This window comes from Sinohyriopsis cumingii, chromosome 6 (assembly GCF_028554795.1).
Source record: "Sinohyriopsis cumingii isolate HCF-2022 chromosome 6, ASM2855479v2, whole genome shotgun sequence".
NCBI classification, from domain to species: domain Eukaryota; kingdom Metazoa; phylum Mollusca; class Bivalvia; order Unionida; family Unionidae; genus Sinohyriopsis; species Sinohyriopsis cumingii.
In genome coordinates, this window is record NC_142966.1 from 131,610,243 (window position 1) to 131,635,586 (window position 25,344).

Consider the following 25,344-nt stretch of genomic DNA (forward strand, 5'->3'; position numbering starts at 1 on the left):
AGATATAAATAATAGAACATGATTACCATCATTGAAAGCTGTTAGAGATCGATCTCAACGCATTTGTGTTTCAAATTCAATCCGGATAGAATAACTTAAAATTCATCGTTCACCTTAAACACTGCGCTAAGCTTTACTGAGATATATATCTTCATAAAAATCATGTAAAACATCTTAAAAATCTGTAACTAGATCGAAGTTCAATACAGTTATATACATATATTCGTCTACCGATTCTTTTAAATGTTGCGAACAAAAATCACCCAAAACAATGACGCTACATTACGTAGCAACTAACAAAGATGAATGTTTTTGGAGATACAAGAGAAATTTGCTCATAAAGCTGTCAATTGGTTCTTTTCTCAACAGCAAGATAATTATAAATGATTCGTTATGTCAACTAAGGTACTCCCACATCCTGCTACGACAGACATTTTAAATTCAAATTAAATTAAAATTTACTAGTATATACAAAAATCTGCGCGTCACTTTCAACCGATTGTTAGCTTGTCGCATAACCGGAATAGACCAAGCAGAATCACACGGTACGGACTATTACTGTTTTATTTTAAGAGCGTACACCAATGGCAACAACCAATACATAGGTACAAGTCTTTGCAGAAAGAATGCTGGAAACTGTGTACTGCAACATCGCTAAAAAGCAGACCTTTAGTACACCTCAAAATGTCCTCGTGTTTTACATATAATAAGAACGAGTTCGTCTTTCTTTACGAAACAGAAGAATGAATATTGTGACCGTGAAGTTGATATAGGATAAATGCATTTATGATTATTTACTGCTTACGCGCGAGCGTTTCATGACCATGGTACCTTTAAGCTTCTTATCCATAAAGAAAACAAGAACAACTACGTATAGAAAATGTATATATTTCGTACATACAAAGCAAAGGCGGAGCTACCATATACCAAGTCTATGCAAAGCATGTGGGCTCACAAATTACTTTTTATACTATAGATTAGGCAGGGGACCATCGGTAAGCTTTGTATAGCGGCTCGCATAGGAACCCAAATATCCTAGCTACGCCACTGATACCAATGCAATAATATTTTATTAATTCTAAAACATTTTACACAACAAGGCTAACCTTGAGGCTCAAAGGACAGCATGAAATATAAATCTGACAATATGGACGAGATTTATGCATGCATCCAGAAATAGATGGATTATGGATAAATGCATAGGCAAATGGTTGATTGTGATGGTATGTCTGTCTGTATGTCTGTATGTTGGTAGGTAGATAGGTTGGTTGGCAATTAGGTCGGCAGGTAAATATAGAAGTATATATGTAGGAAGACATATAGTTAGGTTAGGTCAATATGTAGGCGAATAGGCACTACAATGTGGTTGTGGGTTTTCTAATTTCTCTTCTCTGATAACCAACACCGGCCGATATAAGAACTTATATCAGCTATGTAAATTTGATGTGTACCTTAGTCATTGCCACAAGCAAAATAGTTTCCGAAATATGTTTAATTTGAAAGTTTCCCTTCCACATTATAATGTATATATCTTAGTATACATTTCATTAAACTGTACTTATGTATCCCTCATAACAACTTTTGAGACAACATAGGCGTAAAGTCACGAGGTATCAAAGCTGCTTCTTACCTGCAAACTATATACGCGTTTCAGCGTCTATTAATGTTGAAGTTAATTTGTGAGAATCTGTCCGTCTGTCCTAAACTGGTTTCTTAATTAATACACTTTTTGGACTAATTCCAATGCAAAGTTTGCTGAGTACTTCATATATGCTATACAACTTTCACTTTTCTCAGATCTGAGCCATATGATTTCATTCTGCCTTTAAACACAATAACAACGTAGAGGTCTCCAGAGGGATAATTTCTTAATCCTATGCCCCTCAATCGTATCAATTGACACAGAAGTTTTCTGATTCAACACAATAACCCAAACTGATCCTTTCGCAGTCCTAGCGATTAACTGTTGAAGGTAATATATCACTCATTGTTCGAAGATCGGGGCCAAGTGGATTTGTCAATAGCAAGTGTGTATTCTATTCGATTTTCAAGTGTGTTTAAGTTTTGTTTAAACCCATTGAAAGGTCTTGTCTATATGGGTAGGTCTCGCCAAGTTATGGAATTTCACCCGCATTCTGTACTAATGTGCATAGCATAGCATCCAGGTGAAAATTAACTGGTAAATACTCATGAAAGGTTCGACAGTTGCAGTTATCATTCATCCGAGCAGACATTTAATCGGTCTCGAGATGTGAAATTGGCATGTTTATTTAATCGAAACGAATAATGTTTACTTAATCGCTTTATGTGGCAAGGAGAGAAAATATACTGTCATATAGATACCTTTAAATGTATCACTAGAATTTGTCATGAACGTGGTTTAGGTGTAAAATATGAGAAAAATAGGTTTTGGGGTTGATTATATATGTCTGCCCTTCTATCTGACCATATATAACCACGTAAACAACTCATTCATATATACCAAACATAGATGTTAAAAACGTTAAAATTAAAATAAAAAAACGTAAAAAAACGCATTTTTTCTCAATAAATAAAAAACAAAAAATAAAACGTTCCAGTAGTTTTTAGGCAACACAAAAATCAATAGTTTACTTATTTACACGCTACATACCAGTTTTAAAGTTTCAGTGATACAAATATGAAAAAATGTCAAAAGTTTTAAACCGTAGTCCAGATAACATTGAAATTTTTTTCACTCAATGTCGTTATCTCCATCTGACTGATCTGACCACTCTGTGGTTTCCTCCATATAATTTATATTGTCCAGCTTTTCCTTTAGGCGAAGATTTACATGCACAAACACTACATCTCGCACTCTCTTGCACTGCATACGGTTTCGCTTTTTCGTGTGAATGAAGTCAAATGTTGACCAGTTTCTCTCGCAGGCGGAGGCGGACGTCACCTGTGCTAAGACCCTAACCACAACTTGTTGCAGCTCCGGAACGTGAGCTCCGAATGACATCCACCACTTGTATGCTGGCATTTCTTTAGCAGCTGCAACCGCCATCGGTCGAGCAAATAATCCTTGTCCTGCACGATACACGGCGTGCTGTTGCACGGCTTTCACCTGCGACTGAACGTCGTCACGGTATATTCTTTCTATCATCGCGTGAAAGCCTGAGACGACTTCTTCGTTTTGATGTTGCAAAAAAATGAGAATACTTAGGATCGAGCACAAAGCCGGCTGCATGTAGATCTGTATGCAACATTTTCTATCTGTCCATAACGAACTGGCGAATTTGTTTTTTTTCGTGCTGGTGGTAAATCAGCATCTTCCACAGACTGATCGATTTGGAACATTTTCCAATATACTTTTCCTGTACAAGGTACTTCTCCGTCAGCCAGTCGCAGTAGCTCAACAATCGGCTCACACACTTTAGTTATTGTTTCCACCAAGCTCCAAAACGTTCCATTCAAAATCATGCTTGTGACTGCCTCGCCTTTCTCTTTATAAACTGTATCATTAGCCATTTTTTGTACTCACGACTTATCACAGTTTACTGCAGAGCATCCTTAACTGTACTCAAGCGTTGGAGCATAATAAAGTGAGTAGCAAATCTCGTTTCGCCGGGCTTTAGAAGCTCTAGATGAGAATGATTGCGAAAACATGCCTGGGAATACTGGTGATTCGTGATGAATTTAACGATATCTTTAGAATCAGTAATTACACTATCTATCCATGGCAGCTTCCCTATGTCTTCAAGTAAAAGATCCAGACAGTGAGTCGTGCATGGCGAGAAAACTATATTAGGATATTGCTGCTGTAACATCGTACGAGCTGCAACACAATTTGATGCACTGTCCGTAATAACTTGTACAACACTTTCCATGCCATACGATACAATGCACTTTGATATCTCACCAGCAATAAACGATCCATCTTTGATTTCGCCGGAAGTATCCAAAGCATTGAGAAAAATACAGCCGTCACAAGTAGCTGCAAGAAAGTTAACAATGGGCTTGTTCTGAACATTTGTCCAACCATCAGACATAAGCGTAACTCCGTGCTTGACGGCCTCTTCCTTAAAAGAGGCCATAGATTGTTCCACTTGATGTACTTCCTCAGCTAGCATTTCATTTGAAATTTTGATTCTGCTTGGTGCTTTATAGTGAGGACCACATTTTGCCACGGCAGCTATTGCAGACTTAAAATAAGTACTGTCGGCAATAGCGAAAGGTATGCCGCTGGTATAAAACAAACGAGCGACAGCTTTGTCTGCATCCTTTTTCGTAGCACTCGCGAACATAGAGGGTAAAGACATCTGCTTCTCACTCGCCTCACTACTAGCGGCTTTTGTGGCTTTATCCAGTGCGTCGAGTTTCTGTTTTTTCGCTTCCGCTTCTAGTCTCACTGACTTCTGCTTCTGTAAGGCCTACTGTACTTCACATGGAACTTTTGAACATTTCCTGATGCCACACTTTGGATCTCCAAGTAGGTGACCTCTTATACGTACAACACCATCGTGAAATTCTTTATTACAGTAAATGCAACTAACTTTGCTCAAAGTGACGTTATCTTTTCATCTAGTACCAAAACATGTTTCCATTCTTCACTTTTTTCTTTCGGCATTTTAACGGCTATGCACAAGAGGTATTTATTTTATTTTCGTAATTTACTATCAAACAATCTTAACCGCTAGTGGTCCGTTAGTTGTGTATGTAAGGCTTCAGCACGAGCCAGCATCTTCTGTAGCCCAGGCAGCTCGGCCTACGCACCGAGCTGTCGCAGTGGGAAAATCGATTTTCGCACGAAACACTACGACTATTACGTGGAATATCGACTGAAAAATTTCTAAAAGATGTTTTCGTAGTCAACTAGACCTATAAAGTATATAAAAATTGTTTAGGCATAGCTTACAATTTCAATCTGTAATTGCTATTTTGTGAAAGATAATTATCCTAATCTGATGACTAGAAAATGCTCAAAAACTACAAAAATTGGACTTTATTGCATGCGAAACGTTCCAAGAAAGGGACTGCAAAAGGTTAAACACAGCGTCATCTTCCAATGTATACACGCCTGGCCTACACTACCAGATATCAGCACTATGTTGTAGCATGTTTACGTAAAGTATCGTAGGCTAGCATCATAGATTCATTATTGATCGATATTTGTTATCTAGAGAATGACAGAGGACCGCCTGTATGGCCGATGATAAAAAAAAAATGGAAGTCCAAATATAAAAAACGCAAAAAAATATAAAAAAACGTAAAAAAAAGTGTTTTTCGAGGTAAAATAAAAAAACGAAATAAACGTTTTTATCATCTATGATACCAAATATGTATGTACTGTGCGAAAGTTTGCATGTATAATGTATGAGGAGGGTAAATTTAAAGAATGGCGTGATACTGTAAAACGGACCAGGAACATATGCAACATTTACAGCAAAATTGACATATATTAGATATATGTTTGGTAATGTTTGTAAGCATGTATTCTTGTCAATATATGTATCATCTGTTGCACACACAAAAAAAAAAGATTGACTTTTATGAAAATACTTGTGTTTAGTTGTATGTATGTATGTATGTATGTATGTACGTACGTATGCATGTATGTATGTGTATGTGTGTGCGTGTGTGAGTGTCCCACCGACCATCATTCCAAAACGACTCTGCATTTGTATGTTTATATATCTGTTAGACTCTCTCTGTATCTCTTTCTCTCTCTCTCTCTCTCTCTCTCTCTCTCTCTCTCTGCTTTCCTTTAGATGTTGTAAATAGCATGAGTATACAAAGTGCAGTTTCGCAGTCATTGACATAAATTTAACAAAAATAATGATAACAATGATTACACGTTTATTGATTTCAATACAAAGAAAATGTATATTATTAACAAATTGCCTGCAGCGAGAAACATGATTTTATCGAGTAATCTAGCTGTAGATTTTCATCACAACCAGAGTACCAAAGTAAATTCTCGATGTCTAATCACAATACAACGAGTTTTGTCGGGAAGCTGTCCACTTTACGGAAGCAATCTTCCGATGTAGATATGTTTTCTTATAGGGATTCGTAGAACTCTTTTGGGTTTTGTATGACCCGGGTGCTGCAGTCGATGGTGACGTTGGATCCGAGGTCGGTATTGGTATACTCGCTGTGAGGGACAGAAGTTTAGGGACCAGCGGGTCTGTAAGGAATAATCATGTTTTCGAGGGATCCTTCGGCATACTGTGGGGCTGGTGGCTTTTTGACCATTTGACGAGATTTGCGGAAACACAAATGAATCGTTATCGTCAACTGGACTCCACGAGATACACTGTAGTCGTTTCTGAATCAATATTATCCAACATCACTATATGTGTCATGTTTACCCCGACCCAGAGTAGCCCAGTTTGAAACATGTATAATCAAGGTAATTCTGACGGGTCATTGTTTGATGTCGAACATTGCCGAAGGCTATCACTAATCCGTTACGTAAGACTGTTGTGGCTAGAATCGAAAAACCGGACATCGGAGTTGCGAGGCGCCCGATAGCCAGTTATCACATAGGTGTCGAAATGTTTCCAAGATCAAAAGAAATTGCCTGAAGAAGTGGGAGTGTCCTAACTTCTTTCCCCTGCAAACAGACAGACAGGTTGAACTGGCCGCTAAGACGATTGGACAGGGGCACAGCGCCACCCAATCAGAATCGAGATAGGGGGGAGACCTTGATTTGGGTAGAATGATATCCCTGAGTTTTCCGGCAAAAGTTAGTTCGCTGAGAGAAATTACCCAGAGAAGATGTTAGCGTAACTCCGAATAGCCATTCGTTATTGGCGGGAAAATCTTAGAGCGGGAAGGTCTAAGTACAGAAAGCTTCAAAAGGTCAGTAGATATTTGTTCGGTCTTTGTGGAATGCGACTGCATTTTAATTGTAGGTCGTATGTATACTTTATTATTACTAGAATCGTAGTACGAAGAATTACTTTGTTTTTTTAATATGTTTGCATATTTTGAAGAAATGAGTTGATATTTGTAAAGAATTATATAGCTTGCTAGCCGTCGTAAGAGTTAATATTGTAATTTACTATGTGGGTATTTTATAGTAGACTAACACATATGTTCATATGATTATAGATTTTGCCATTGTTGAATATTTGTAATGTACAGACATGCGTCTGATTTTGTCAGATTGTAGTACGATGAGATTAAATATATATGTGTATATACTGACGTGACGCAATGTATTGATGTCTGTATAACAATTCGCTGATACTGTGTTATTACGCCATTGTTTACCCTGCAAGAAGTGTGTGGGAATTTCGATGTGTATGCATGCGTGGCCGAAACAGTGACAGCTATCTGATGGTTAATTGTCGTTATAGTGTGAGGTGAGGTTCGATAAAACATTTGTTAACGCCTTGTGGTTTTTCACAGGAAGCTTTGAGGGACAGACCAGTTAAAGTTTGGTCCCGTTGTCTCGGATAGAGAGACGGAGGAAAGGAGGGAAGGAGAAGAGGGTGGAGTTGAAGTCTGGGAGCGGAATTGGAGGAGGAGATAATAGAGAGGGAAAGGAGAAGAAAGGAGAAGTTGAAGTCTGGAGCGAAGCTGGAGGAGATAGTAGAGAGGAAACAGAGACAAAGAAGGAGTTAGAGGAACGGAAAGAAGGAAGAATCAGCGGGGAGAAATAGATGAGTAGATGCAAGGACGGGGGAAAATCGAACTCACACTGTAAATCAGGGATGAATTAGGCTGTCACTTGGTCGAGGGAAAGACGAGTGATTGGAAGTTATCGTTTTTAAATTATCACATTTATTAAATTGTTATTGATGGAATTTCATCTTCGTGTTCTCTATAATTTAACCGTCGGCATTGCTGACTGGGGGCTCAGAGCTGTAAATCTACATCGTCACTAATTTAACTTTCTAACCTAACGAGCCAGGGTGGAACTTTCAATTTAATTTAATTAAATTATATTGGAAGAACCCCACCCCAATACGACAGAACGTCACAATATGAATGGAATCAAAATTAAATATCTCTATATAACTGAAAATCTATAATGCATATATCTTACTTGTGGATGCAATAAACGTTATTCATACGTGTGTATAAAGACTACACTATGATCATCCTTAGTGATATAATGGTGCACTGTTCATATTGTTATATAAATCATATAAACCTTGGTGATAGAATCATGCATTGTTCATATTTGTGTATTTAATCTATACATTGATCATCCCTGGTGATTGATCCATATATGAATCATATTTCTATTAGTTCATTCGTGTATTCTCTCTTGATCACTCTTAGAAGCTACATGTTATATGATTAGTGCACACAAGTGAAATAGGGAACAAATTGTGGATTCGCAAGATAAGTCTGTTTAGAAAAGCAAGTCCACAGCTCCTAATCGGCAGCTCCTTAGAATCTATGAGAACTAGCCACAATGAACAGCTGTATTTGGACGGAATTGTTTAGTACAAGTAATAAGATTGAAATTTTCTCCAAATTGTATTTAAAGTAATTTTTGATTAAATTATATTGAAAGTAATTTTCTATTAAAATATATTAAGATTAAATCCATTTTTTTCGGTATTAAAATTATATACTATTTAATAAAGATTGCGCCCTTATAAGCAAAAGGCAAAACTCTCCATACATTTCCCTTGTATCAAGTCAGCAAGAACTACACTCGCTAAGTTATGTAAGTTACCGTATTGCGGATGCCTAAACTTCCTGACTAAGCTATAAGCTCCACGCGCCGACGTGGTAGAATTGCCTACCTAATGACGTACAGAGACCCAGACAATAGTCTGTAAGAAACTACGAAGCCTCACTATGAGATTCTGGCGAACCACAAAAACTAGACATATAACCATATTTAGCTTCGTCCTAAGAAACTGATATAAAAAGCGTCAACCCGCGGACGCACCAGTTCTTTCGTCAGAAACTCAAAGAGGTTTGTGTCATTACAGCATCCCGAAGTACCTCCGCTAGCCAAATTCCCCAAGATGTAGCCGTGTTTACACCGTTATGAGTCGCATCCTCTTTCAAGAGAGCCCAGAACTATTTCTTCTCTCTTTCTCTCTTTCTCTCTCTCTCTCTCTCTCTCTCTCTCTCTCACCATGGGCAGAGACATTTCTTAACTGATGAAGAATCTTTTCTCGTAAAAGCTGGTGGAAATCCTTTTTTCATAAGTTGTATTCAAATTCAAATGGCGGATTATCAGCATAGATTAAATCCGTCAATAACACTGCAGTAATAAACAACAGATCCGACATGAATAGCATAAATGTAAAGGAAACTGAAAATGAAGATTTTAAGTTCAGTCAGCGATAAGTAAGTCAGGAAAGGTAGCAGTATAAGAGTCAGAGTAGATACTTTAGAAAAGATGACGATGATGCAGATAATTAAAGTCACAGTTTAGAAAGTACTGTGGCAAGAAGAGTGTAGTCACATAAGATTAATGGAGCAAATCTGCCAGCCTTTTCACGGAAGGGGTCTTGTAAGGTACACCATAATTGTTTTGAGGAAACTGCAGAATGAAAAAGATGGAATGATGATGCGAAATTTTATGAAATGCTTTTAAGATTGCAGATCGACGCAGGCAAGATTGTATTTCGATAATAGATAATAATCATAACCTGCACGATCCAATCGTTTGATGGTGATTACAGAATTTTAAGCTCAGTGTCAAATAGTGGAAATCAAGAATACATGCGTGCAGTTTCGGCACAGAAATCAAGGATCATGTGAGAAGCTATGAATGAATATGCAGCTTAACTAAAATGCCTTTACAACCAGGAATATGCAAATTGCAGAGGAAAGACAGCGCAAGAATAAGGTTTCTCGATGGGTTACAGATTGAAAACGTACGAATAAAAGTGGCGTTTTTCAAGGAACCTGAAATTATTGAGCACATTTTGACGTTCCGGTCAAGGTATATTTTGACTCATAATGGAGAGTTATAAATTAACACACCCAAAGTTGTACTTTGCTGGAAATGTCAGACCTGGGTTTCGTTCTCCGGTCCAAAGTTTTAACACCTCAACTCTTTTGTTTCTCCCAGGCGGATTTTAGTTGAATACCTTGTGTAAGTAAAGTACGATCTCAGATAAGCAAAACAACAAACGAATATTAATTTTAAAGTAGCGTCGATGTCATAAGTGTCACGTATCTTTTTATCTCTTATAGCAACCTTATGTTGGTTAAAACATCAACTTTCGCGGTGTCATGTTTTGCTTTTGCAAATATTCAAATACAAGTATAGAGCGGAAAGGCTTTTGAAGTTATCAAACTTGACACCTGCATCTAAGAAATCAATTTTTGCAGTACGTAATATAGCATGGCAGTTTAAGTAATTCTCTTAGCACAAAATCGATATAAATTTAACTACAAATTTGGATCTGAAATAACGTACTCTTTCCTCTTAAAACAAAACTAACAGTGAAAGATAACATCAATTCACTATCGTACTTACTATTGCCGACATATTGCGCTGGCTGGTAGCATGGTTGCGCTTTGTCGTCAACTTCTGTGTACACAATCTAGCATGTAAGTATGCATTCTAGGTCACCTAATTAACGTTTAATTATTTCCGGGCACTACCGATCAATATCGTATGGAAAGCCGCAGGTACCCGGCGGTGATCATAATTTTTCCCTATATTATTATATGGGCAACAATTAGCGGCTCCGACAACAATTAGCGGCTCCTAAAATGACGGTGATTACAATCTTTCCCTATATTTTTATATGAACTACAATTAGCGGCTCCTACAACAATTAGCGGCTCCTTCTACAATTAGCGGCTCCTAAAACACTTTTAATCTACGGCTCCGTTAATAAAAATCACAATTTACGGCTCCAGAAACACGTGAAGCTCAGTCTACAAACTACAATCACCGGCTCCTTCGACAGTAACGCCGCTGTAATTTTGATCTCCGTCTTTAGTACCGAACGAGATTCGAACGAGATTTCAACTCAAAAACGAGATCTACTAAGCTATTATGGAAAGTCGCAGGTACCCGGCGGTGATCAGAATTTTTCCCTATATTATTATATGGGCAACAATTAGCGGCTCCGATAACAATTAGCGGCTCCTAAAATGACGGTGATTACAATCTTTCCCTATAGTTTAATAGAAACTACAATTAGCGGCTCCTACAACAATTAGCGGCTCCTACAACAATTAGCGGCTCCTAAAACACTTTTAATCTACGGCTCCGTTAATAAAAATCACAATTTACGGCTCCAGAAACACGTGAAGCTCAGTCTACAAACTACAATCACCTGCTCCTTCGACAGTAACGCCGCTGTAATTTTGATCTCCGTCTTTAGTACCGAACGAGATTCGAACGAGATTTCAACTCAAAAACGAGATCTACTAAGCTATTATGGAAAGCCGCAGGTACCCGGCGGTGATCAGAATTTTTCCCTATATTATTATATGGGCAACAATTAGCGGCTCCGATAACAATTAGCGGCTCCTAAAATGACGGTGATTACAATCTTTCCCTATATTTTAATAGAAACTACAATTAGCGGCTCCTACAACAATTAGCGGCTCCTTCTACAATTAGCGGCTCCTAAAACACTTTTAATCTACGGCTCCGTTAATAAAAATCACAATTTACGGCTCCAGAAACACGTGAAGCTCAGTCTACAAACTACAATCGCCGGCTCCTTCGACAGTAACGCCGCTGTAATTTTGATCTCCGTCTTTACTACCGAACGAGATTCGAACGAGATTTCAACTCAAAAACGAGATCTACTAAGCTATTATCTCCAGCTCCTACGATAGTAACGCCGCTGATAATCTTGAGCTCCAATTTATCTAACGAACCGAACGAGATTTAAACTCATAAACGAGATTTTAATCACGTGATGACATATTCGGAATACCATCATCTTATCCGCATAAGTGTGTTGTATCTTAGAAGATGGAGAATTATCGATTTATGTTTTAGAAGAGTGAAGGCCAGTCATCCAATATCATTCGATGCAAGGTATTTTTTTCTTCCAATAAACGAATAATTATAAATATAAACGTTTTAGGCAGGTATATTATAAATAAATATCATAATTACACCAACAGCCCCTGTGATCTGTACTGTAGTATAATACATGAAAGACCTCGAAATTACGTATCTCATGGAAGGGTGTAGTGAGTTGGAGCTTATCGCGTAGGTTGGATTTAAATTGAAATTCTTCACATGAACTCGTGAGTAAACAGCTTTCTAACCAAATGGTGTAATAATTGATGATTTTTGTCTCTTTATATTTAACTAGTCGTTAACTAGAATGGGCAAGACCGCTCCAGTGGCCTAGGGGTTAGTGTCCATCTCGGATGAGAGAGGTCGCGGGTTCGAAGCCCGGCCGATTCATACCAGAGATTTGTAAGAAGGGTAGTAACAGCTGCCTCGCTAGACGCTCAGCATTAAGAGGTTAGTGTTAGGATTATGTGACTGGGTGGGATATATTTGTGGCATGATGCCCCAGTGCTAGACATCACAATAAACTGAACAATTCTTAAAGCTACGTTAAAACTCCAAAACATACACACTAGCATATGCCAATAGGTATATCATCACCCCCCTGGGCACTGTTTTTCTTTGCCTCAGGCTCTATATTATTTGTATGTAAGTAAAAGCACACAACACCAGCCCCTTATTCAGTTTAAGAAATATCACGAATGGCTTAACTTTTGCATTAAACACCTAATATTATTGTAACACTTTGTGCTTATTTGCTTGTTTTTACTCAACAGGAATGATGTAGTTTATAATATTCTGTAAGCTTTAAATAATTCTGTACATTTCCATTATGTCGTAATGTACTCGCACAAATAATAGGGTTATTGTGTTCTTTCATTTCAATATATTTCCACAATTGTCTTTAGTATGGGGGACATGGGTCAGTTATTTCCCCCTTAATATTCAAGGCAGCACTTGCAAATCTGGTTTACTTTGTCTATGTTCAACTGATACTCATGACTTTCTGAAAAGTGTTTGTCGTGCCTCAATGAAAGAGTGAGTAACCTTTACTATAGACATTCCTTTAAAAAGGAATATCAGATTAATCAGTCACAGTGTGAATGTGGTATTGAAATTTGTTCAAATGACTGTATATGTCTGTATAATAGCTGGCCCTGAGTTAGTACTTTTATGTTGTCTTTGCTATGTTCATTAAATAAACTTTCTTGTATCATGCATTTTGTACCTTGGCATTTCATTGGTCTTAACTGCTGATATAACTTCCTGTCTGCAGCATGTTTTATGTATACATGCATGATACAAACCAGAAATCACATCATGGTAAATTATAGATACTGGGTGAATTGTAATTACATTCTTTTTTTGTTTTGTCCCATTTTTACCAAAACACCCACCATCATGTTGATATTGAAATTTACACCAAGTACAAATTATTATTATTATTATTATTATTATTATTATTAATACTATGGTGCTTCTATTATCTTTTCAGTAGTGGTGATGATAATAATATTATCATTATCGCAAATAATCTCAGTATTTGTATCATAATGGCACATGTATGTGTTTGTATTTGTCCCTCATTGCATATGCTTTGATATGGGGGGAGCGGGGCAGTAATACAAATTTCAGTCAGTAAAAGTCATTAAGTTTGTCAGGTTGGAGTTTTTTTAATGGCTTGATCACAAACAGTATAAATGCTTTGCAGAAATAATAAACGTTTTTGTAAAGTATTGTTATGGTATTTTGTGTTGTAATGTTTTTTTCACTGTTATGAAATGGGCCTGTGTGTAGGGATTTAGCCAGGTGACTTAAAGATATAATTTTTATTTGCACGAAAGTTGTGCATTATTTCATGATAAAATAAAATGTGTACATTCATTCAGGGCTGACATCAAAAGTTTATTTCCAAATGCTGTGCACATCGATGGCCCTTCATTTAAAAGCAGGGGCCCTGCCAAATTGATTCAAATTGGGCCCCACGTTTGATAAGGCCATTACTGCATTCATTGCAGAATGCAAAATATTAGGATACAATTTCCATTGGATTTTTCATTATTACCACTAGGAAATACACTGGGTTTATATTGTGCAAGGTGCAGCAATTTTGTGGGGTGGGTGGGGTGGGGTGGTCTTCTGTGCCCAAATACAGCCATAATTGCAATGTAAATACTATATACTGTTAGTTTCCAATCTTTTTGTATCAGGAAGAATTCCCAACTTTAGTATTCATTAATGTTTTATTCCCAACTATCAACCTAGAAAATTGTTTGTGAAGTCCTAAAAGAAGTTGGCAGGATGTTCCTTGGTGACATAACCAAGTTGCTGTACATTATTTTAGGACAATTTTAAACACGTAAGAATTTATGCTTGCTATAGCAATTATTCATGCTGAATGATTGCACTATATGAGGCATCCTATGTTTTGTTTTATCTTTTGTATTGATTTTCATTGTTAGCAAAATGATTCTATTTTGTTTGCCTTTTTTTATTTTCTGTTACACTTTATTTTATCAATGAATAAAGACCACATTGATAATATAAACTGCACATTACTATTTGATTTGCAGAGAATTTGCTGATGGAATTGTACAAGAACTAGATAAGAATGATGTAGAATGGAGAAAGAGAAGAAGGCTGCATCAAAAACAATATATCGGTAAAGTGAGTTACAGTGGACAGTATTGCAAATCTTTTTAACAAGTATTCACATAAATTGCATCCCATGCAAACATGAAATATTGCAATAAATTTGTTTCTTAAAACTGAAATCTCTTTAGATGGGTCACTTGATAATAGGGTATATTTGATTACTGTTAGCGTTAGATTACATGTGAAAAAGTCCTCCAATTATGATGTTACATCAGTTTGGTTGGGAAATCTATCTGTAATATAGGTCAATAAAAGAGTATCATAATAAAGCAGAGTGATTGTCGGTTATTTGTTTTAAAAAATAAGGCTTTTCATACATGGTTTACATTAGTCTCATTTAGCATTTGTCCCATTTTTGTGTGTCACAATTATATTTTGAATTTTCAGGGAGTGTGTGACTTAGTCATGAAATGTAGCACATGGATATTTTACCTACTTTTGACAGTTTGTCAATTGGTATTTTTCAACAGACAGTGCTATTTATATAGCTTGTTTAATTTATGGCATTTCTTCTCAGTACACCCCAAACCATTGTATAGGTAATTAATCAGAAAATTTGATGTTAGTATAAGCTTTTAAAATGTTTCAGTCTTATTCAGACATTTCCACTTCTAAAGCGTGGTTTCAGATGTTTTCACATTTTTATCAAGGACTGTATTTTGTATGTGTCTGGTACATTTTAATTTTGAAATGGCTTTTTATGGTCAGTGTACTTATCTCTTGCAGGGTCCAAACTATAAAAGGCATATTGGTTAGTAAAAAAAATGATTGCCATATAAAAAAAATGTTATTACATGCATTCTGTGAGAGATGGCTTGCAGTTGAATGGCACAGCATTGTATGATATGTAACATTTCTTCCTGTCACATCATAGTTGATGTGGCATTTGTACAGTTCTAAAGAAAATTATTGGTAAAATTATTTCCTTCCTATATATTCTTGGTAAAAATATTCCTTTATAAAACAGGTTTTCCCACCATGCCATGTGATAATGTGATTATAGATGTTATACTTACAGCAAGAAAAATTAGCATTTTGTGAGACAAAGAAAGGAATTGTAACTATGTAACCTTTCAGGCATGGAATGTATCTTTTGCTGAATATATCTGACTGTTTGCTTCATTATAACGTGATTCTGCTTATAACACAATCGCAGCATGGCTCCCATTTTTTTAGTATAAGGTGACCTCTCTTTTTAACACCTAAATACATGCTATTGGAAAAACCAATTATTCTTATCCCTAGCAGATTTATATGATCAAGAGCTTAGTTAAAATTGATGACATTGAACTTTCAATGCACATTTTCTGTAGGGAAGTTTTTCAAAAAATTTGTTAACTCGATCCAGCTTATATTGTGATGTTATTCTTTGGACCCGTGAGCAACGCATTATAAAGGGTTTTACCTGTATGTAATTATATATCAAATTTACAGAGTTATATATTGTCATACACCTAGTACATAATGTTGAAAACAGAAATGTCAAAGCTTGGGATATGATTGGAGTTTATATGATGTATACAGCTCTATCAGAATTTCATTTTCCCCCCTTCTTTGTAAGTCCAGTCTAGGGTCATGGGTATGAATATATGGTGTTTTTCAAAAGTGGGAAAAAGATAGGGACAATGTTGCTATGCTGCATACTTTTAAGTCTTGAAATATACATGTTTCTTTATTTCAATATTTTCCTGATGTTATATTTCCTTTTTTCAGATGGGTATGATAAATTGACATCTTATGGTTTTGGCATACATGGATGTATTGATAGGTATGTATGCATACATACATACATACATATGTACATACATAAAGCCACATTCAGTGGTTAGTGTGCCAGACTCAGGTCCATAAGGGGGTGGGTTTTGTATCTTACCATAGGACCAGTCTGTTCTTGGCAAGACACTTGACTCCAGTTGCCACAGCACTAAGTAACTGACCTTCGTTATTATACCTTAAAGCACCAAAACAAACGTAGCAGAGAAAATACATAAGTGGTTATGATCTGGCAGTCTCAAAGGTTTCTAAAGTTGTGACCCAGGTAACCCAATGGTCATATAAACAAATTAGCAATAGCAAACATTTAAAACTTAAAATTATATTAAGTTCTAGGTAAAACCTTTAAGACCTATGATGGTTTAAAATTTTAAAACCAAAGCTACATTTTAGACCACTCATAAATCATGTCCTATAGTTAGCATATTGAACTGTGTTTTTATCTTGAACTGTTTGTAAGTTGCATGACACAGTGAACATACACATGCATATACCACACATACACGTACACAAGGACCTAAAATCTAATAACATCCATTGGGAAAACATCTTGATTTAAATAAATTTTATTTACAGTTGGACTAAAATGTAAAAATAGTTATTTTATAAGACATTATTTTAGTAACAGATGTTTCCTATTCATTCTTCAGCTTTTTATTATATTTCATTTCTGTTATGTACATACAGTTTATCTTGACAATGGATAAATTACCCCGCCTTGTGTGATACAATGTATTTTTAAGTAATCTTATTTTCAGTTTTTTGCAGAAGATAATATGGCTACATGCTGGAATAACTAATAGATGACCAGATATAGTTGCCTTGTACTTTGTCAATACAGTTGCTAAATCCCATGGTAAATGAAGACAATATCAACTCACATAATGCAAATTATAAAGTAATTACATGTTTATATATATTATTGTAATTGCAGTTAAAATGTTGAATAATTGGCATCTCAGTATTGTCAGTTTTTAAAATGAAATCTTGACAGGTATGTATTTGACTTGGAATTGTAAACTGAATAAATTTATTGCAGTGTTTATTATGTCTTCCTGTTCACACTCACGATTTTAAAGGTGGGTATACTTTTTTAATGACTGTTTTATACACCCATACAAGGAAATTATATGCCAAAACAAAGTGTTACTGTAAAAATTGAATTACTTGAAGACAGTAAATGAGATATTCAAATGCAGGATTAACTGAGCTATGTCATCTCTTCTTGGACTATGGATGTAAGCAAAGCTAGATATAATTGATTGATTGGTCAGTCATACATCTATTTGTTTGCAGGCCTGGTGTCACACATGTAAAGCTTACTATTTTGTACAAATCTTGCATTATCTCTGCTATAGTAACGGCTAAGAGGGGCAGATTTAGAACGTTTATGAACCATATCATATGAATGTTTTGCTCATCGATCTTAATTATTATTTCTTAATTGTCCTTGAAGCAAATACTGTATTGGCATTTGGTTTTGGTATTATAGGCAGTGTATCCCCTAGGGGTGCAAGACTGAGAGTCAAAAATCTCCTTGGTGTCAAAACTGGGGGTCAGACTGAGTAAAAAATAAACTTTGGTATCAAAACTGAGGGTCAAATTAAAAATTTGGGGGTCTCTGAAGCGCAAATGAGGGTGAAGGAAAATACTGATTATAGGGGAAAAAAGTATATTACTTACAGTATTCTCATGGTGAACTAGTAATTTTCTCAGTGTCTTTTTGATAACAGAACAATGCTGTTGTACACTACACAATTTGTGCAACTACCACTATGTCACAAGTTTACATGACCAGTTTATGTGGTAAGTTGGATTCCAATAAAGTTTGTAAAAATTTAGTAAAATAACAAATCTTGTACATTTCCTGTACATTAGTAAAAATACAGACAGTATTTAAAGGCAAAAGAGAACTTTAACTTCCATCACAAAAACCGATATAAATTATTAAATTTTGTATATGATGCTAATAATATTATACTAACCTACTTTTCAGGGTGTCCAGTAAAAGTGAGAGGCAATCCAGGCACTGGAAATGGCATAGTTGCTGCAGTGCAGATGGCATTCTTAGCAATGAAAATGCCTTCATATATGGTGCATCACATGTAAACCAGGCAGGTTTTGAATTGAAAGAAGGGTAATACAGGTCAGTTAGAAACCATTTCAAGTGCCCTTTTGTATATCTATATATTGTATATATTGTTTAACTCTTGTCCACAATTGTAAGGGTCATATGTAAGCAAGATATTGCAAAGCTAACTTTTGTCCATGATTGTAGATTATCATCTGAGATGATATTTGTAAACATGTTTACCTGGCTTTGAGTTCAGAAAATTGTTTCGTCCATTAGAAAAAAATGTTCTCATTTGCCAGGTAGTTTGCTAAAAAGTAAAACTATAAAGTAAACAGACCTTACCTTGTTTACGAATTTGATGGGAAAAGGACCCACATCCTATATCTCTTATTGTCTTAGGTTTTTATATAAAGTTTGTGATCAATTTTATATAAAGGTTGTGATCAACATAGTTAACAACATATTCCTATTGTGACATCTCTCAAGTGAAATCTGTCTTTTAGTTGTGTTCAGTTGTAATTTCACATGATTTATATACTTCATTTATTCACTGAAATAACAAAGTGCCTACAGATACTTTTGGACTGTTTTAGGATTAGAGTGAATTCCTTCAAGGACATTCTAGATTATATCATTGTGATGGATAAGATTATCACATCGGCACATTTAAGACTGTTGGAACTACAGCACATTCAAGATTGGAATCAATTTGGAACACCACTGTAATTCATTTGGAACACCTTTTTTCCTTTTGGATATGTGAGAGCTATTTGGGATATATTTCATAATGTAAGCTACTTTTAAATTTTCACATTATCTGTGAAAATAAAGTATTTGTTGAATTTTACTTGTTGGTTTCACTTTTTTCTCTTTAAGATCTTTGAGGTATAATACCTCTAACTTCAGATCAGCATGCTCATCTGATTGAAAATAAGAGACTTTGCTCTGTAAGTGTTCTATATGTATGAAGTTATGAATGCAAGTACAATTAATGTGAATCCTTGTTATACTTTAATACCTTGTATGAGTTTCAAAAAATGAAAAGATGGCAGAAATTGGATTAATTAGTATAGCAGTTGCTTCCCGCTTCATTTTTGTCTTGTCCTAACCATATCTTTGGAGACACCCATTCGGGTCATCATCACAGACATCTGGGTCATTGCCATACCACATTTGGGTAATCATCACAAGTACATTTGGAACTCTGTCACACCACATTTGGGTCATCATCACATATACATTTGGGTCACCATCACATATAAATTTGGGTCACCATCACATATACATTTGGGTTACCATCACATATAAATGTGGGCCATCATCACATATATACATTTGCGTCACAATCACATGTACATTTGGGTCAGTATTATTGTTTCAGGTCTGACGTTTGAAAAACCATTTATATATCTAATGTCTTGTGAGCATTGTCAAGCATAACATGTAATGAAAGAATACACTTTTTGGAATCCTTAGAAGTTAAAATATCATTGGTATGGATAGATTGGATGTAATACAATAGTTATTATTCTATGCATGTATTTTCTTTTTCCAGTGAACAGGATGATACAAGTTGTTCAAGTTAATTTGGCAAATTTCCTAAAATTGCCAGATTAAAACACCTGCAGTATTTGTTACATGTATGACACATGCACGAAATGAAAATATGCCAAACCACATAAACACAAAAATAGAGATCCCTTTTTCTTTCTTAAAAAAACCCCTTTGTTTCTCTAAATTTACATTTTCTTAAAAACATTTCTTCTATGATCACATCTGAGTCATCATTTTTAATAGACGTCAAAATACATGTACTCTGTATCACTATTCCAAGCTGTGTCTGAATGTTTTCATTTTGCATAAGCTCGTACTGTTTTATGTAGCCTGCACACTTGGTCGGCAAGCTCCCAAACAGTTGGAAGAATAAAATGATCCAGGTCATTTTAACTTTTGTTGGTTTGAGAAACTACACTTTCTTCTGACAAAGATAACTGCTGGTGTTCTCTGTGAAATAAGAGACTTGATAACTTGTTTGAATGGCTTGTAGAATTTGTTCATATGCTCCTCCTGGTGTCAATATTATTTCGTGTACTAAAATTACAGGTTTTTTTTCTCTAAAATGTTGAATTAAAAATGAAGGGAATCTACTTACACCATACATGGTAATTTACAGCGGCTTTTCTACATTTATTATTTTTATATTGTAACTAAACAATGCATTTGAACCTGTTGTAAGCTGTTATTTCAAAGACTTTAAAGAATATAGTCTCTTAAGACAGGTTTATTTTAACAAGTCAGTTATAAGAAGCATTTAAAAAAAATGCTGCTCTATGTCAGGGATGGAATATATTCATGGTGAATGTGGCTGTTAATGCTGGTTTAACTACATCAATACAATTTAATCTTAATACAAATTTTTTTCAGGAGCAGAGAACTGTTAAGCACCAATGACAGAGGAAATTCAGGACCTGAAGGAACTGTGTCAAAATAATTATACAGAACTTGATCCAGATTTTGTTAGAATTATACAAGAAGCAACAGAGACTTATCAGATACCAAATACAGCCGAAGACTTTTATACTACTAAAAACTTTGTTTTGTCAGAAGTGATTACAAAACTGTATCATCAGATGTAACAGAACAAATTAAATTGAATTATAATTATTATCCATACAGTTATTATCTTTACTACCATGACAAATATAATGTTTGCTTTTTACATCATGTGCTTAAGAATGAATCTAATTATCAAATCACATCACTAGCATATACCAAGAAATTAAAAGCAAATATTGTACAATTATAATAACTATGGTCTTATGAATAATGACATTATGTTAAGGTAACAATAAATACAATTCGGAGAGAGGAGCTGAGAGAGTGAGATGCAAGAAAAAGTTTTTATTCTCGCACACAGTCCTCCCTACGTGATTGCCATATAATAAAATGTAATTTGTCATACAGAAAAACCAAGATAATCAAGCATGATTAAAGACTTGTAATGTCACATCTAAAGGCATTCATTAGTCTAAGCCATTGTAATTGTCGTTTAATAATAAAGGCTGACTTAACGGGGAATACAAGTTCATCAGCTATTGACACAAGTGCAAGTAGAATCTACATCAGCCAATTTTTCTTTCATCAAAACAAATTAACACTTTTTGTCACAAGATCATATATAATAAGACTTTCAAGTAACACTTGATCTTGTCATTGCATCAAGCTCTTAAATATGAAGGAATATTAATAATGACTTCATTACCGATACATATACAATTGAAGAAGTATACAGGGCTCCCATGCTACTAGGAAATTTGGAAAAAGTTGGAAGAAATGATAATTTCTTTTCTGAACATGAAAATTCCTTGAAGCTTGCAAATGTTGATGAAAGTCAGGAAAGTTTGCAACTACTTGATGACAGAAACAATTACGTAATTGAGTTGTAACTGATTGTGAATTATATTTATTGAGTTCTGCCCAGAATATTCGGAGGTTGCAGTATGGATCATTAGGGTGGTTACCATAATTATAGTTGTTGAGTCAATCTTAACACTCACTGGATTAGATTAGAAGACTGGTTGTTTCACAGTCAGCTTGATATTGATATTTTTTCTGACATGAAAGGTTTGAAAACCAGTCTAGCATCACAAGACACCAACATGTTGTCAGCAAAGCGTAGCCGCATACCAGATGGCCTAGCAAACTTAATGCTGTTACCCCGAGTCATACCTACACGAAACCGATATGAAAATTATTTATTTTCTCAGAAAATGCAAGTATTAGAATAATTATGTCTTTACTCTGCTGAAAGATAAGATGAAACTATGGCGTTGATGAAATCTGACCTGATACTCACCATTTGCATTGCTAGTCGCATGGGTACACAAATATCACAACCAACATATTCATGACATCATAGGTCCAGTTGTTACATGATGTCAGTAATAACCCATTTCAGATGTAGAAACAAAAAAAAATATGAAATGAAAAATAAAGTTGTAAACTGTTCGTAATAAAGAAACTACAATGAAAGAACACAGAATTCTGTATATATTTATTAAAAAAATAACTGTTTTGTTGTATCATGTGACTACCTTGTTGACATGTGCTCTTTGCTTGATGAACTGTCCAGATTGCAGTGACAGCGACAGGTTTCTGGTTGTTTTCTCAACATAAACATATTCTTTCTGGTTCTTACAGAAGCTTTCTGACTTTCATTTAATATATTTTAATTTTTTTACATTAGATAGAAGCTTGTTGATGTCATCCGACTATTGGATTTCTGTTGTATTGTGAGATTTGTGGAATCATATAACTAGTAATGCAAATGCAGATAGTGAGTACCGGGTCAGGTTCTATCTGTGCTGTAGTCTTGTCTAGTCTGTCACGGATTAAGACATAATGATTATAATACTCTCCATTTCTGAGAAAATGAATCACCTTCCTATTGATTTCATACAGGTATGACTTGATGTGACATTGTTTCAAGTTTTCCAGGACCACTGGTGGGGTTCAAGTTAAATTTGTAGTCAAAATGTTGAATCTCTGATGGTAATTTTGGTGTTAAACTATGACACTGAACATGTGGCTCAAAGGATTGGTTTCAAATCCTTATCGGTCGCAGGAGAAATGTGAGATTGTTGTCCCTTGTAATGTGAGTATCACTACAGGTTTAGGTACTGCTCTTCTTTCTGTAATACTGCTCTGGTGGTCTAGTGGTTAGAGCATCCGCCTGGGATGCGGGAGGTCGTGGGTTCGATCCCTGGCCGAGTCATACCTAAGACTTACAAAAATGGTACTAATAGCTGCCTCGCTTGACACTCAGCATTAAGAGGTTAGTGTTAGGACTGGTCGGCCTGGTGTCAGGATAATGTGACTGGGTGGGACATCATGCTACATGTCTGCGGCATGATGCCCCAGTGCTAGACATCACTATAAACTGCCACATAGCAGACATCGTAGCGATATGACTGAAAAATTGTTAAAACTATGTTAAAAATCCAAATCACATCACATCTTTCTGTAATTGCAGTTTCATTTGTAACTCATATTTTTGTATCTGTCTCTCTCTTTTTCCTGCATTTGCATCTCCCTTTCTTTTTCCTGCATTTGTATTTTTATTTCTTTTTCTTCCTTTTGCATTTGTCATTTCTTCTCCATTTCTTTCTCTTCTTTTTGAATTTGCATTTGTTTATCTCTTTCCTCTTTTTCAAGCTTTCTTAACTTTATTTTGTTCTTGAATTTTAATTTCAATTTCATAACTTGCAGGTTTGAGCTAGAGTCAAAGCACTTTTGTCCAAAATATTCTTCTCTACCAAATTTAAACCAAAATATTTTTTATTTCATGTTTTAACAAATATGGCTTTGCACAGGAAAGATATTGTCTGGAACGTTGGAGCAATTCGTCCTCTTTCAAAGACTGATTGTTCCTGGCTAGGATTTAAAGTACAATTCTCCACTTTAGTTTATATCGTAAAAGCTTGTTGGTTTCACTATGTAAAGTCAGAAATATTAGGGACTAAGATAACTTAAATTTCAAAACAATTTCAATTTCTGTGAAATTCATATCCCCAGTTAGGCCCCAAGTTTCTGTTACGTCTCAATGATTGCAAACTTAATTAACAGAAAAGAAGCAAAAACAACAAATTTTATAAAACTTAACAGTTTAATCATCAAAGTTATAAATAAAAAATATGAAAGGAACATAAAGTATTATGAATTGAATCCAAGCTAGTCCTTATACTGGTCTGTGAAAGTCCTAAATGATAGAAATGTTCCTCATAAATTTCAATACCGGAAATGTACTGGTCCTCCAAGAACTTTGTAGTTGTCAAGATGGCGTTGTCCTGAATTCCTTCAATAACAGTTCCAGACTAATATTTAAGTCCAAATAATGAGCGCTTTCTATTTACACTGAACAGTCCAAACAAATGTTTTTCCTGTCTAAAAATATCTAAACTTGCACAACACAAAATACGTCTATAGACTTAAAACTGGAATGCAATAATGTGAATGAACACAATAATGTGAATAACTCCAGACTTCGGAATGAAACAGTGCTTAATTTTCTCCTTGTATATAACATTTGTTGTGACAGTACTTCGCAATAGACCCCACGTGACAGCATACACTATTGATTTTGCGTCGAATTACCCAAAGTGAATATTATTCACATAACCTCGCACATCCAATGGGAAGCCACAGAAGTATCGAAACACCGGTTTCATCAGTTACTGTTAAACTACACTGTATGCCATTTTAAGTCTTATTAAGATTATTATTACTAATTGTCAACACTGAACTAAAGGAGATTTTTGCTTAAGTGTGGCGTTCAAATATCCCGAAGACCAGACACCATGTAACTTTCTCAAGAAAGAAACCAAATGAACTGGAAATTACCTAGCTTAAGTTGGAAGATGGAGTAATACTTTAACTGCAATGATTTTGAAATTTATGAAGAACTAAATTTAAGAACTGAAAAGTCCACCCTTACATTTTGTTAACAAATTTGCAAAAACACTGTTAACTATGAAAATAAATGGGGTATCAGGGCTGATCAAATATTGTTTTCACATACTCGTCCAAGACAAATAGTTTCATAAAATTCACTTGTCTCACCTTACTTTTTACAAGTCCCAATAATGTAATCTCTTCCAAAGATTTGATAAAATGTATGCATTTTATTCCATAGATATAAGGAAGAAAATAATATACAACTTTATTTCCTAAAAGGATTTACATTTTTCACAAATATTGGTTGATGCTACACATTTCGCTGCTTAATGTGTATATGTTTTGCTACTGGAGATGGACTTCCTGCATGCCCTCATTTTTGCTGTTAATTCCATATGATTGAAAAAAATCTTTAGGTCTTTCCTAACATATTACATCAGATCTGCCC

The 25,344-nt window shown here is 35.3% G+C and overlaps 1 protein-coding gene and 1 long non-coding RNA gene across 2 annotated transcripts; one reads left to right on the forward strand and one right to left on the reverse strand.

Moving 5' to 3' along the window:
• Positions 1-3,518: 3,518 nt before the first annotated feature.
• Positions 3,519-4,283, reverse strand: LOC149797984 (uncharacterized). Its single transcript, XM_089960822.1, has one exon. The coding sequence runs from the start codon at positions 4,281-4,283 to the stop codon at positions 3,519-3,521; it is 765 nt and encodes a 254-aa protein (XP_089816948.1).
• Positions 4,284-11,345: 7,062 nt separating this feature from the next.
• On the forward strand, positions 11,346-21,110 carry LOC149797985 (uncharacterized). Its single transcript, XR_016421936.1, has 4 exons — positions 11,346-11,956; positions 14,515-14,608; positions 18,366-18,515; positions 20,868-21,110. It is a non-coding gene; the product is annotated as an uncharacterized LOC149797985 (long non-coding RNA).
• Positions 21,111-25,344: the final 4,234 nt, after the last annotated feature.